The sequence below is a fragment of the Toxotes jaculatrix genome, chromosome 15 (assembly GCF_017976425.1).
Source record: "Toxotes jaculatrix isolate fToxJac2 chromosome 15, fToxJac2.pri, whole genome shotgun sequence".
Lineage (NCBI taxonomy): Eukaryota > Metazoa > Chordata > Actinopteri > Toxotidae > Toxotes > Toxotes jaculatrix.
Window position 1 is genome coordinate 22,881,488 of NC_054408.1, and position 15,148 is coordinate 22,896,635.

The 15,148-nt window shown below is 39.6% G+C and overlaps 1 protein-coding gene across 1 annotated transcript in view; it reads right to left on the bottom strand.

Annotated features, from left to right (window-relative positions):
• The window catches only part of LOC121194707 (inactive dipeptidyl peptidase 10-like), a 169,731-nt gene that overhangs the window by 1,885 nt on the left and 152,698 nt on the right, over window positions 1–15,148 (bottom strand). Inside the window, exons 14-25 of the mRNA XM_041057695.1 lie at window positions 14,775–14,866; window positions 14,435–14,482; window positions 13,370–13,491; window positions 11,426–11,470; window positions 8,313–8,411; window positions 8,145–8,214; window positions 4,118–4,312; window positions 3,011–3,065; window positions 2,584–2,683; window positions 2,030–2,088; window positions 1,217–1,289; window positions 842–915 (exon numbers count right to left, since the gene is read on the bottom strand). Coding sequence (XP_040913629.1) covers window positions 842–915; window positions 1,217–1,289; window positions 2,030–2,088; window positions 2,584–2,683; window positions 3,011–3,065; window positions 4,118–4,312; window positions 8,145–8,214; window positions 8,313–8,411; window positions 11,426–11,470; window positions 13,370–13,491; window positions 14,435–14,482; window positions 14,775–14,866 — 1,032 coding nt within the window. The remainder of the gene's footprint in view (window positions 1–841; window positions 916–1,216; window positions 1,290–2,029; window positions 2,089–2,583; window positions 2,684–3,010; window positions 3,066–4,117; window positions 4,313–8,144; window positions 8,215–8,312; window positions 8,412–11,425; window positions 11,471–13,369; window positions 13,492–14,434; window positions 14,483–14,774; window positions 14,867–15,148) is intronic.

Genomic DNA, 15,148 nt, shown 5'->3' on the forward strand with positions numbered 1-15,148 from the left:
GAGTGATTACTAGGTGGGCAGAAATGCCTCTAAATGAGAGCTAATGTTTCTCCGTATCAGCTAGATGTATAACTAAGAAACTGTTTGCTGACAAGTTCATTATAACAGCTTTATAAGGTGATGATATGTCACTGTTGCTTTTACAGTCCAGTAATGCAGGTATTATAGGGTTAAATGCTTGTGACATTTCCTCTGATAATCATAAGATGCTGGCTCATGAAACCCAAACATGCTGTAATACCAGGACTACCGTCCTGCTGGTTCAGTGCTTCATACTCTTGCAGTGTAATTAAATCTTTCATGCAACACGAAATGCATTATAAATAATAAATGTCTAAAAAAGAAAATTAAAACTCTCTCTCACAATATAAAGTCAATGTGTTTCTCCTCAACAAAACAACAAGAAAAAAAGTATTTCACTTGTTCTGATGTGACCAATTTTAAAAATGTTTCTTTTAAAGAAAACCTTAAAGATTAAAGAGGTGACATCTTTTACTGCCGGGTTGTCACGGCTCAGCTCAGCAGCTCCAAAAGTTTAATAACTGCTGCAGATGAGGGTGAGCTCAGAATTTAGAACTTTATGTCCATGTGTGAAGCTGATGATATAGTAAAATCCATCGGACACCCTTGCAGCAGTGTTTGCACATTTTATTTGGCAGGGCTGATTAAGGGTTTGGGATGATTTAACACATTTTGATACTTTCAGGCATTTCTAAATGTATTATTTACATCATATTGTCTGTATCTCTGTGGCATTATACAAAATGTACATTTGCATCACTGCTTTTACAAATGCAGCATAAAGACTTTACCTTGGTGTTGTTGTGACTGCGATACACACCTGCATTGAGTAGTTTGCTCCAACTTTCACAAGGTTCTTGACGAGCTCAGCAGTATGCTGAAAGTGGATGTTGGCTGGGAATAAAGAAACAAAACATGTCAGCAAGATTCTGCCTGAATCCTAACCGAGAAATAGAAAAGTCAATCAGATTGTGGCAGGCTGGAAATACCTCAACAAATTCGACATGCATGGTTCATCAGCGAATGTTTTCCTCTGGAAATCCCAGCATCAATTTAGATAACCCACTTTTCCTTTTATCTTTTGATTAAAAACCATTTGCCTCATTACCTCCAAGGACTGCGTGCTTCTTTGTGCTCAGCAGTGATGCACCACAGATACAGTATTTTCATTCTAGCACAATTTATTTTCTCTTACCATCTGCTGTGCCATGCACCAGCATCAGTGTCTGCTCCCTAAGTGCCTGAACGTTCTGCAGCACACTGGAAAACTGCAAGGGAATCAGAAATAGCAGGAGACTGATAGATATAACTTACAGTGAGGAAAGCAATACAGAGATACCAAGTATGATCAAATGAAAGGCACTGTCATAGTTTTACATTATATTCTGATTGCATGCACACAAAGAGAGACACACACAGACACAGTTGTTTAATCCAATTTGAGATTTTCAAATGATAAAGTATCTCCCGCTGACATTATTTTTTCTGCTTGGAGTATCACTGTTTGTACAAGTTGTGAAGAAAAAGATGTAAAATCCAGTCTGCAGACTGGAAATTCAAAGCAGCAGTATATTGAAAGCAGTGAATTAGTTGCTCGGGACAGATTTGTTGTTTGGTTATTCACAATGTGCTCGCAAAAACCGGTTTTGTTCTTCCTCACTGCCTCTTTCCCATCACTGCTGAAAACACCTCTCATAGCTAAGCATCTTGTCTGTGCGGGAGGCCTGAGAGAGCCAGGGAACCCTTTTGCAGCAGCTTATGAAAAAAGAAAAAAAAAAGAACTCTGGCATGTGATCTGACACACCAGTGCACACAGTTACCAAAGAGAGATGAGTGACAAAATCCTACAGCGCATGAAAAAAACACAAGAAAAGGCAAAGCATCGCTGCCTCTGACTCTGATAGCAGCGACATTCAGTAACTGTGGGAGCTTAACTGTAGGTGTGTCAGTGATGTTGCGCTTTCAAAGATCAACGGCAAACAAGTGCGGGGAGGCAGTAAACACGCACCTGATATCTGCTGTCATCCCGTAATGGCATGCCAAGGTATCTCTCAGAGAACGCTGATGCTGTGCAAATGAGAAGTGATACGTTCTTAACAGTGCCGACAGTAGACAGTGCTTCAGCTGCAGCTAAGTACCTAAACAAAGTGGAGTTTTTGTCATCTTGAGCCCAAATGAAGTGCTTTCAGTGAAGGGTGAACACCTACACCTTGTGCAGGTGAGAGAGTCCTCTGTGTCATTTTAAGATTGTAAAGGATGCTCTTTGCTCTGGTCTGTAGATATGGTTTGGAATTAGTAAAAGACTGATTCACCACACGTTCAGCACTCTCTGTCAGAGGTAAACAGACTCAACAGGCAAAAGCAAAACCTACATACCACATTTACATCGCTATACTCTCTGCCTCCACACAAACATCGTATCAGTTTCTATATCAAAATGTTGTACTTATGCTTGACATGCCAGCTGGAAAATATGAAGAAGACATCTTGGATTTATGTGACAGAAAAGCCAAATGTAAAATTCAGCATCGTGCAGGATTTATGGAGGGATTTCCTACTCACCATAGAGTTTCCAGTCTGTCACTGGTGACACTGCACATGCGCATTTGAAGAGGCTGTCAGTAGACTTGAGCATCATTAATGTTATGTAGGCACCATAACCCTGAGCAAACAAACATAAACGTTTATGTTATTTTAATTAATAAAAATTAGACACTTGACTCCTTAAAGTGTCTGTTAAAAGTCTAAAAATGACCTGCTTTAGAGGAATGTGAGAAAACGAAAAGATGTAAAATGATTTCAGAAGTTTGAAATTTTTATGAAGGACACAAGCATTTTTTAAAATATGTTAAAAACAACACTGACAACAGTTTCCATCCATGGATTTTGAAAAAATCCATGCACAAAAACAGTGTGCCCATGTGAGAAAGAAGTCGACAGCAGATTGAATTAATTTAACATCTAATAACAGACAAGAACATTCTCTCACCTTTCCGAACACTGCTATCCGAGTCCGATCAATATATGAAAATTTCATCAAGTATCTGGAAGAAAAAAACAAAAACACTTTCATAACATCTGATACTTAGCTTCAAAACAACTGAATGTTTTTGGGAATAGTGATCCACACGTTTTAGTTATACAATTTTCTGCAAAAGCCTGTATGATTCTGGTGCTGTCTTTAACATAAGTCTTATTTCTGCGAAATCTTTTACATCTCCAGGAGCATTTAATGTGAAATTAACAACACGTAACCTCAATCATGCAAATTGAAGTGAAATAATAAGAGAAGAGAAAATTCGTCTGAGAGAGAAACATTTTCTGTGACTACAAACAAAATCAATGCCAGCTTTATACCTGTTCGCATCCACAAGGAATGGAAAAAAAAACCAAAACAAAACTCTGTTTGGAGCTACGGACTAAGACAAAAGCAGCAGCTGCAACTGATGAGTCATAAAAGCAGACTGCTTCTGACTGGACAGCAGCAGCAGGGCCGGCACAATAAACGTAAATGTAGCTGAATTAAGTCGCTGTTCTGGAGTTTTTTCGACCTCGAACACGTGATCTTTTTCAGCATTGATATCTGAGCGAACTCCATCTGCCCATGAACATCCTATGACAAAATGAAAACCTCTAGAGCAGCTACTGAATGGATCTGGAGATGAGATAGTTTTGTCACCAAATTACAAAACATGTCTTAAAGGGTTGACTTTTTTTTTTTCTATGTCTATGTCTATGTCTATGTCTATGTCTATGTCTATGTGTATGGTAATACAACCATGTGGGTCATTAACTGGTATTAGGTATTTTTGATGTCAAAAAGAGTTTATGAAAATATATGTTCCTTAAAATCTGAGAGTAAGATTAAAAGTGAAAGATTTTGTAGTTTTATTTCAACACCTGAGCACAAACAGCTCTACTCTATTAGACATTGATCCACATGTTAGGTATTAGGTATCTGTATTTATTAACTAGAGGATAATATTCAGCTGAAAATGTAAATGTCACTATGTAAGTGTGTATGTGTTTCAAATGTAATTGTTACATGAGAGTTTCAGTTTGTGAAAAGTAGAATGAAACAAATTTGACAGCGTACTCCACTACTGCAATCTGGTCCTGGACATCAACCGTTCCCAGCTTCTGGTGAACCTCGTGCAGGATCCTCTGACCCTGGAAGCCACTGCCTCGGCCGTCCAGACGAGCCACGATGACGTTGTCAGAGCTGACCAGGACAGAGTCCCAGCTGAGAGAGAAGCGGTCACTCACGGCTTGACCACCGGGGGCGCTGTCACTGAACAGAGCAGAAGACATGCAAATAAGGCAAACTCACAGACTCTTAATTAGAAAAACAAAAAGGATTAATGAGCTTGAGGCAATCAGTAAAAATGTTTTTAATGGATTAGTAAAAGCAGCACACATAACTGTGTCGGATTTGTTTTATTTTGGAGAACTGCTGAGGTACTGTAATCTCATTCTTCGATACACATAACTGAAATTAAAAATTTGGAAAAAAAAAAGGAGATACACGAAATAAACAAAAAAAAAAAAAAAAGATAATACTTTGATTTGTCTCTCAGTAGGGGAGACCGGGGCTAGTTGTCACACTTTTTACATTCATATAGATATCTTGGAATCAAAACATCATATATAAAAAAAATATGTACCAGATGAAAGACCAAAGTCTCAGGTATATATTTTGTATTCATGTCATTTTCATATCTTGTGTCAGTGCAGAGTTATAAGCAATCTAATGGAGATTGTCACCATGTGACAAGTTGCCCCACAAACGGGTAAGTTGTCACACTATGTGGGGTAAGATGTCACACTGGATTTTGCAACCCATAAAATAAGGACAAAATTATTGTTGTTATTTGTTTTAATTGAAAGTGAATAAATGACAATAATTCACTTTTATTACTCAAGAAATAACATGAAATATTATGCAACATGCATTATGAAACTGACACTTCAACTGGTCCTGGAACAAAAGAAAATCTCACTAGTCAGACTTCTCATCTGAGTTGCAGTTTTGGCATAGCTTATGTAGATTGAATTGCCAGGAGCACATGCATCTTATGAAATAACATGAAATAAAATGAAATATTATGAAACATGCATCATGAAACACTTAAACTGGTCCTGGGACAAAAGAAAACCTCAAACAAAACCTGAGCTCACTAGCCAGACTCCTCATCTGAGTTGCAGTTTTGGCATATGTAGACTGAATTGCCAGGGGTGCATTCTTCATGTGCCCATCTTTTGCATATCATGCACTGCACCCATGTTTCTCCTGGGCGGCTGTTTCCAAATGGCTCTATGCAGACCAGGCACAGGGACTCATCTTCTTCCGATGAGGAGTCATCTGGAGTTTTTCTTTTTGTATCTGCCCTCTGTTTGTTCCCTGTGCTTTGCTTCTTTGGCATTTTAGATTTGGTTGCCTTGCCTTTCTTTTTGAACAGTCTTTTCTTCCCTTGTGCCTGCCTTTCAGCTTCAAGTGCCTCCTTCACAGGTGTGTCAGTGAGAATAGAAGTTTTTCTCTTCTTTTTCTGCTGGGTAACTTTTTTTCTTGGACCAGCTTTTGGGTAAGGCCTAATATCCTCTGGAGTAAATGTGTTGGTGGAGGAGGCTGGGTTACTAGGGCCTGGAATAGCTTCTTGGTTGGTGCCTGGGCCTGGAGCAGCTGGGCCAGTGCTGGGGCCTGGAATGGCTGGGTTGGTGCTGGATGGGTCAGTGCTGGGGCCTGGAGAAGATGGTACAATTTCGGAGCCTGGAATGGCTGGGTTAGTGCTTGAGCTTGGTAGAGCTGGGTCTTGGTAGGGGCGATCTGAGATGTAAGATGGCGCAAATTCTGTCTCCAAGAACACATCCCTGTTGTAAGGCTGAATCCCTGTTGCCCGAAAGCCAGCCTGAATATTAAGTGGGGTTGCAGCCAGGGGATAAGCAGTTGCTACAATCCCAGGGATGTCACAGATGCTGAGTGTTTTCCCTGGGTTGTTCCTCATCCAGGAATCAGAGACAGAGTTTACATGCTTTTTAAATGGCCCGTAAACACTTCTGTCTAAAGGCTGCAGCCTGTGTGAGCAGTGGGGTGGGAAGGACAACATGATGATGCCATTTTCTTTGGCGAAATTCAGCCCATCAATAGAGAGATGTGAGCAGTGGTTATCCAGAAGGAGTAAGCAGGGCTTCTCCTTTGAGCACTTGGCATGTTCCACGAAATGCTTGAGGAAATCAACAAAGTGTGGTTCTTTCATCCACCCTGTGGGATTTGCTCCTCCTTTGCAGCCTGGTGGCCCATTGTTCATAAAATGATCACGAAAGTGCACCCGAGGAAATATGAAATAGGGGGGGATGCTGTTCCCTGTGGCTGAGACTGCGCAGGCAAGGGTCACCAGGGTACCCCTTTCCCCAGATGTCAGTGACCCCACCTGCTTGAAGCCACGCCTGGCTACCAATCGGTCTGGTTTCTGTACCGTTGTCACTCCAGTTTCATCCATGTTCCAGATATCTCCTGGTCCCAGGGAATGTCTGGTTAACACTTTCTCCAGATTGTCAAAAAAAGACTTCACATTCTCCTTGTTAAAGGCACTAGCTCTGGCAAGGCTAGTTGCCTCTGGTTTTCTAAGAGAAAGTGAGGGGTGCCGCTTTAGGAAGCCTGTAAACCATTCGGCACTGGCTTTTTCTTTGTCTGACCAAGCTTGCGGAAATTTCAGGCCCTTTGCCACCGCAAATTCATATGCCAGCTTTCTCACCTCTGATGGAGACAAACCAAAATATATGTCAGAGGATCTCTTGATATAGTTCTCAAGCTGCAGTTCCATCTCTGTGCTGAAAACCTGCCGTGGTGATTTGTACCCAACCACTGTAGTTGGGATAGCTGTCTGACCCTGAATTTCAGCTGGTGTGAATGTTTTACAGTACCGCGCCAAAGTACGGTAGTTCACATTAAAGTCCTTCGCCGTACTCCTGATGGACTTGTGACCTAGGGTCACCTGCCTGACTGCCCTCAGCATCACGTCAGGAGCTGCACTGCCATGTTCTGTTTTTCTTTTATAACTCCTGACCATCTTCTCACTTTCTCCTCTCTTTTAAACCACTCTTTTCCTATAAAAATAAAGTAAAATTTTCATTTGGATGTGTTGATTTAAATTATTTTTGAAAGTTATTATTCTGGGGTAAGTTGTCACATGTGACAACTTACCCCCAAATGACTGTGACAAGTTGCCCCAAAAGACCATGTTTGCTAATGCTAGCTCTATCTTAAAGTTAGCTTAAATCAGAACAATGACTGAGGTATGACTGGATGCCTTAATATCTACTTTAACAAGTCCACATGTATAACTGCTAGGATTTTTATCTGAATGAAGCTTATTTCAAAAAATATAGAGTTAATATTTTTTACTTTGGGTAGTGAAAAATGGTTAATTGGTGCTCATCTCAACTTACAATGTGTTGTCCTCTTCTCACTCAGTCCATGAGGCCTGACTATGCAAAGGAAGAAAACTAGTACTCCACTTTTTAGTTGCGCCCTCTGGTGGAGAAGATAATTGCATTGTGACAACTTACCCGTGTGACAACTAGCCCCGGTCTCCCCTACTTTCTAACTTCCCTAACCTTTCTGTGTCACATGGACCGAGGCCCGTTGGTTCTTACAGAAGACATGAATCTAAGAAAGCCACACAGTTGGAACACCCAGAGCAACAGTCAGTGTGGTTCACTGATGTGTTTTTAGTAGTTTTTGGACAACAGCGGTGCTCTGTGGTACAAAGGTTTAGATACATCAGGCTCTGGACACACAGACAACGCCTGTTACAGCATCATCCTCTAAATGTGTTGCTAAGGCATGTTTTCAATTATTCTTCCTTTCAGGTTTGAATAGAGTCAGTCACAAGTGCCATAAAGGCGCCCTGTGACTGACTGAACATAGCCTTGGTTACTCTGTATGCAAATGATGCTACTGTCAGTATGTCAGGGATCTGATTACAGCTGAGCTCTCACATATTAAAGCACTGAACGACGATTGTATGAGATAAATCATTTTACGTCAAAACGAAAAACACCATTCATCAGTGTGTGTTTCTCATACATTCAGCATCTAATGTGTCACCACACATGGTACGTACACCAGCAGCAGCAGTCCATAGTGCCGGGAATCAGAGAAGTCTGGTGGGTAGGAGATCTTCAAAGGTAAGTCTGAAAAGAGAAATGAAAGAAAAGCTGATGTATCTATACTACTGGTTTATGTGCGACTCGCAGTAACAGAAGAGAAAGCAATACTTTTACTTTCTCACCAAAATGTTCCATTGAAACAGTTTTGAAGTCAGTCAGTTGGATCCTTTTGTATTTCAAGGCTGCCTTCAGCAAAGAGTTGTTCTCGAGAATGTAGTAATCTGTAAAAATGAGGGCAATGTGTTTAGAGGATGAAAGAGTCCAAAAACTGCTGCCAGTAATCCAAGTGTAACTCTGTACCAACAATCCACAGCTACATGAGGACTTGTCTTTTGAGCCAATGCAATACAATAAGATGAGATGGAAAGTGCAGGTAAGATAGATAAGATCTGGTGGTTTTGGACATGGTCTGATTTTGGACTCAGGGCTGAATACATTCCTGGACTGTAATCTGCTGAGCACACATTATCCACTAACTGTTCACTAACTGTAATCTAAATGCTGGCCCTCTAACATTGTCCATTGCCAACCCTGTTTGTATTATGCTGCATGTCCTTCTCCTCCTCTCCTCCATTCCCAGCTATCCTATCTTCCTCCTTTTCCTCCTTTCACCCAGCCCAGCCATCAGCAGGAGGGTCCCCTATATGAGCCAGGTCCTGCTCAAGGTTTCTTCCTGTTAAAAGGGAGTTTTTTCTTGCCACTGTTGCCTTAAGTGCTTGCTCTGGGGTCAGACTCTGGGTCTCTGTAAAGAACTTTGAGACAATTTTGATTGTGGAAGGCGCTATATAAATAAAATTGAATTGAATTGAATTGTATTTCATTTCATTTCTTTGGGGTTTAACTGTAGCAAATAAAGGATATAGTTCTAAATTATAAAGCAAATAAAAAGTGCTTGTGTTTTCAGCTCCTGGGTCAAAAAGGAGGATTTGTGAAATACCTCACTGAGAAAAAAAAAAAAAAAAAAAAAAAAATCCCAAAAGTAGCTTACAATTTGTGGCCGGAAACAAAATCATTTGTGGCTGACCTTAATTCACACCACAATAATTTGGTCATTGCTGACTGTTAAACTTGAATGGGCACCAAAAACAAAACACAGTCAAGAGGTTCCATTACTGAAAGGCATTTTACACATAGCAGCTTGATTACTCTGGCCTCAAAAACAGGAGCCCCACTATTTTCTCCACATGTACTAAACAATGACTCTCTGATTTGGCCATTTTTTCCATTCAAGCCATCTGAGAAGCAGCTAAATGAAATGGAATTCATCCAGCATTTCAAATGGAAAACCCAAAATCAATAGACGTCTCATTATGAAACCGCCAGAGGCCTTGAGTTCCCAGCTGTGGATGGAGGGCCTATCCAAATAACCCTGAGCAAATTGCTTGCTTTTCTGCAGCACAGCTGTTAACTTTTTTTGTGTGTGTATGTGTGTGTACTATGTGTGTCCGTATCCATGCCTGTGGGAAAGGAAGATAAAAAAAAAAAAAGAACTCTAGATTTGTAAACTCGTCTGGTCTTCCCTACAGTGATCATTTTGTCAGAAAAAAAAACTTTAAAAAAGAAAAAGCCAACTTTTACACACAAAGAAAGCTAAATAAAAAGTAACCTTTGAAAGTTAAAAGGTATTACAATTTTCATCTAAGAATACAGACTAAACAACATTGTGAAAGATGGGCAGGATGGAGGAATTTATCCATTATGCCACTGAAAATTATACAAGAAGCTGCAACACAACAGCCGAGACAAACCACAAAACCATGTGGGCTGCTGCACTGACCTTAATGAAAAGGTGAGCTAATGTTAATGTAACAATAATAATGACTGTGAACGTAGATGTAACCTGACTTTCAGTCGGCCATCTATCAGGTTTATAGGCTGTTGGAACAGTCCAGTAGAAATTAGTGCAGTTTGTTCAGTGTAAGTCACATCCATCCTAGATTTTAGCTAAAGGAATATTACAGTGTTTAAAATGCTTCTTCCAATCTAAACACAAACAGTGAGGGGGTGAAGTATTTACAGATCAGGCGAGGGGTGGCTTTTTATTTAGCTTACACATATCGTGTAAGCTAAAGTATCGTCAATTCTCTCATTAACTTTCAGCAAGAAAACAAATAGCGGCAACGACCTCTGGCCACGTCTTCAGATTGTCTTCCCATCATTTGGTAGTAAAAAGAACACGTGTATTTAAGGTGTGAAAGGCTGTGTCCCCACATCATCTATTCCTCAATCAGTCTATGAGAAAAAGAATAACTGGAACTCCACCCTCTAATTCAAACAAGCTCTCATGGGAAGAGGAATAAGGTGGATCAACAAGTAAACAGTGCTATTTTCAGCTAACTCTGGTACAGATGTAAAAACTCCTGTAGCCATGGCAACAGCTGTAGCTTCAGAATTTAAAATCCACTGTAAGAATGAAATTTCCCACAAAGACCCTTAGACAACAGCAGCGTGTTCAGGACCACGCTGCCAGAGTTTCAACAAGGCCTTAAATCTTAAACCTCTACACTGGCCTCGGACCAAAACACACACCTGACGTGCTTGGATTGGATGTTTAGGAGGCTGTCAGCTTGATGCGGCTGCATTTAGCTGCCACGCTGCTCACAGCTGGAACCAACTTCCTGATGATGATGATGATAATGATTCAGTAATTTCCCCACTGCATTTTTATGTATTTACTTTTTTCTTCTTTAACACAGTAATTGATTGTGTTTTCCCCTGACTGTGTTTTGAAATGCTGTTCTAATTCATTAATTTGCCTTTTATGCACAGTACTTGGAATCACCTCTGTGCTGTGTTGTGTGTGTCAGTGCTACACAAGTAAACTTGCCCTGCCTCGTCTTATATGACTTCAGCTGCTGCTACAAGATATTTCGAACATGTACTATATTGCGTATGAATGAATATATATGTACACAGATAATCACATTTCAGTTCTTGTAATCTCTCATGATAAACTTGATGGTGCCAAGGCAGAATTTACAGCTCCCAGCATGCTTTGCTAGGCATTACAGTCAATGCAAAATAACAGAAAGAGGATTTTGTTTCCTGCTTATGTTTCCATATCTGGCTGCATTATCTCGACCACAGACTCTGCAGCAGGTCAGATGTTCGAAACCTTGTGGTCCATTGGGCTCAGTCTTGGTTTTCTTTTTTAAAAAATAGGCCACCCAGCAGACAGTGATTAAGATGGTCATCACACACCCGTCTTTCTCACAAGACAAAATGGGGTCCTTACTTGAATTATTGAGGCTGTGTAAGATCACAGTCGGTGCTCCAGGACCTAGGAGAAGAAAAAAAAAGGAGCTTATAAGCAATTTAAACATTACCCTGTTTCTCTGTAATCCTGATTGAAGGATTATGTGTGCCGTGTATAGATAGTGAAAGATAAATTTACAAATTAGCAAGTGAAATCTTTGGTGTTACTCAAACTGAACATTAAAATGACATTATAATGACATTCTTATGTCTTACAGAGTGATCCTCCAAAGCAGTTATACAAAAGTCAGATGGAGGCAGCCATCTTGTTTCCTTGATTTCGCCTCTCCTGCCTTATCTGTATCACTTAGCAGTTAAAGGTTACTCACACTGCCTCCCTAATAGCCTCACACTGTCTGATTAAGCCAATTCTTTTCAATGTCCTTTCGCAAAATACTTAGCTGAGCTACAGATGAATGGTTTCCTTGGCAGCCCCTCCACAGCCACATTCCTCCTGCTCGACTGGAGCGTTATCAAGCCGCAGCTCTTACTTACCATTTTATTTCTTGTGTTTATCTGCCAGTGAGTTGTTTTAACTTTGACCTTTGATTTCTTGTGTCACGCAGTGAAATGGTTTCATTACGTGCATGATTCTAATTGAAAGCTCGAAACCAATCAGCATTATTTTATGAGTGGAATTAAAAGGCCTGTGTTGCTCTTGATGAAAACAGGTGTCAGGACAAGCTTGTAGCGGTTATGTGAACGTGGCCCTCAGAAGACAATAAGCTCTCTCCATTATTTTTATTGCTTTTGGGAAAGGGAACAGAATTATTGTCCAATAAATCACATCGCCAAAGCCCTAATGCTTCTGAGCATGAAGCGATCTCATCTGCTCAAAATAAATTGAAATCACAAACAATAGGAAGAGTTACCCTCTATTAAATAAGCTACCTAATAACGCTACCTAAAAGTAATTATACACAATAGGGTGACTAATTGTTTTCATTTTATGCCTCTCATTTGCAACTGATGAGAGATAAATTTAAAACTGAGTAGATGGAGGGTGACAGATTATGATGGGCAAACCCTGACATCTGCCAGATGATCCCTGCGTGAATGAAACAGAACAGTTTCAAAGGGTGGATTTGACTCTGTTACCCGTTACCATCTGCAGCTGTGTTGTCTTCAATTGTACCAGCAATTTTGACTTATAGGCTTATATGCTCTCCAATATGCTTAGATTATCACACTTATTTATCTTTATGGATCTCATGAAGAAAACCTGAGCGACTTATGCCATTAAATAAATGTGTAACCTCAACAAAAGTGGAATTCATATTCTTTTATTGCACAACAAAATGGGAGGAAGTAACCACTACTACTGTAACTAAGCTTTAATCAACAATGCAGTGACATTGTAATGATATTATTTCAATTCTCCAAAACAAGTTAGAAAAGATGAATACTTTAAAGATTAAAAGACTGTCTACAACATCTGAGAGCTCCCTAGAATCCCCATGTGGAGCTGAGTGGATGAATGAATGTAGAATATTGATCTAGTTTTCTGTGAGTGACATGGAATGTGCAGAAAGCTGCATGTCACTTTGTTCTCTTGTTGGTTGTAACATCAAACAGAGCAGAAACATGGGTCAGAAGTCTGTTTGGATCTGAGTTGGAAAACACTTTTGTTAATCTTGTCAAAAAGCAGGTTGCAGCTGATCTAACAACTCGGGTGAGGATGGGGTGGATGGAGGCATTGCCTACCTACCTTTGTATAGCAGCTGGTATACTGCACCAAACCACTGGGCTTTTCTAAATCTCACCCACTTTTGTACAATGAAATCAAATCCTTGAACAATTCTATAAAATCACTCTCGTAATCATTCCCCACCCTCATACCCCATTTAACTGGGAAATACATCACATTATGGAAACTAACGGACTGTAAAAGCAGAGTTTTAAAGTAGGATACTAGATGGCCTACCTTTACAGTGGAGGATGATGTGCTGGTTTGTGGGGCTGATGTCAGCGTCGAAGTACAGACAGTGAGCTTTATTTAACTCGCACGTTAAACACCGTCGTGGGAACAGACCCACAGTTTTAACACTGAGGAGAGAGAAGATGATAAATTAGAAAAAGTAAGACAAGCTGCACAAAACTTGGCCATCAAGGGTCATGCTGGTATTGCTTTATCTTTTTACTATGGTTAAAAAAATCCTCTTAACAGACAAAAACCAACAATGAACCTATTCTGCTAACAAGCATTACTTATGTTTTCGCAACCTGATCCAGGTTACACCTCTGTGGCAAAGATTTTTTTTCTCTAAAAACTGCTTAAAACTAAAATATGAAAGAGAAAGCCACTGGGAAAAGAGCGGTTCATTCTCCTAAGCTACAAGGATTAGTCTAATAAAATGATTAGTTAACTGACAAAAAATCCATCTGCAACTATTTTGAAAATTAATAGTTTCAAATATTTTTTTATAATGCAAAATGCTGAACATTCTGGCATCTTCAATAAGAGGATTTCCCCATTGTCAAATTATTATTTTTTTGATGAAGGAATAAGTCACCAAACCTGACAACATTGTCGTGTCATGTATTTTTGTACATTTTTGAGGTGATCACATGGAGGCCCTCTGGTGCAGAGGAACAGTGTAGGTTATGTCAGGCTTTGGATACACAGACAATACTTGTTAGTAGGATAAATTCATTGTAGGTTTGTTCTTTTAATTGTTAATAGTAATTAAAGAACAAAATAATACCATTAAAATACATTAAAATGCATTATTATACAGTATATGCATTAAAATGAATATACTGTATTCACTATTAAAAAAAATGGTTGTTTTCAAAAACAAAAAACAAATAGTGGGCATAATCTGAACACCAGTTTAAAGAGTGTTTTGTGAGAGTCTTGATGATGTTAAGATGACAAGCATTTATTTTAATTTAATTCAGTCTAATAAGTCTTTGTGACACTGGAAGAGCTATAAGCACAACAGCTGTCAACATAAGCTACTGTATATTAACTGAGAGCAAAACAAACCTGAAAAGCTGCCGTCTTCGTGGTGACCCCTCTGTGCTGAGAAAATAGCTGTCAACAGAAAATGAAACCAATAAGAGTAAAGTGGCACGCTCAACTAAACAGCAAACCTCATTAAGTCTTGGTTTTCTTTAAGTTCAATTCGTACATTTAATAGCAAACTACACACTCTTTTGTGCACACTACAGTGTGGTAGAGTGTGGTGTCCATAGCAAATTGAAGAGAAAAGGACACAGTTTAGTCTTCAGTGAACAGACCAGATGCTTAGTAATAACAGAATCTGGCTCATGTGTTGTGTTTTCTTTGTTTTTAGAACATGTGTGTAAAACCAGTTTAAACTCACAGGTTATCAGTGTTCTCATCGTAGGCAATGATCTTGGTCACCTCCCAGTTTCCTGATGTTAGATGTCGCACTTCATTTTGATCTGCTCTGAACTGAGAGAAACAAAAGAAGACGAGGACAGATCGGTTATTTGAGTGTGGTAAGCTCCATCTAATAAACCTCTTTTGCTTCTGTATGCAAATAAATGTCTGACTCAATAAATGTAAAGAAGACTGTTGCCTTAAGCACTGTCGCCTTAAGGGCTTGCTATGGGGTCAGGCTCTGGGTCTCTGTAAAGAGCTTTGAGACATTTTTGATTGTGGAAGGAGTTATATAAATAAAACTGAATTGAATTGAATTGAACAAAAACACACACACACACACACACACAGGAA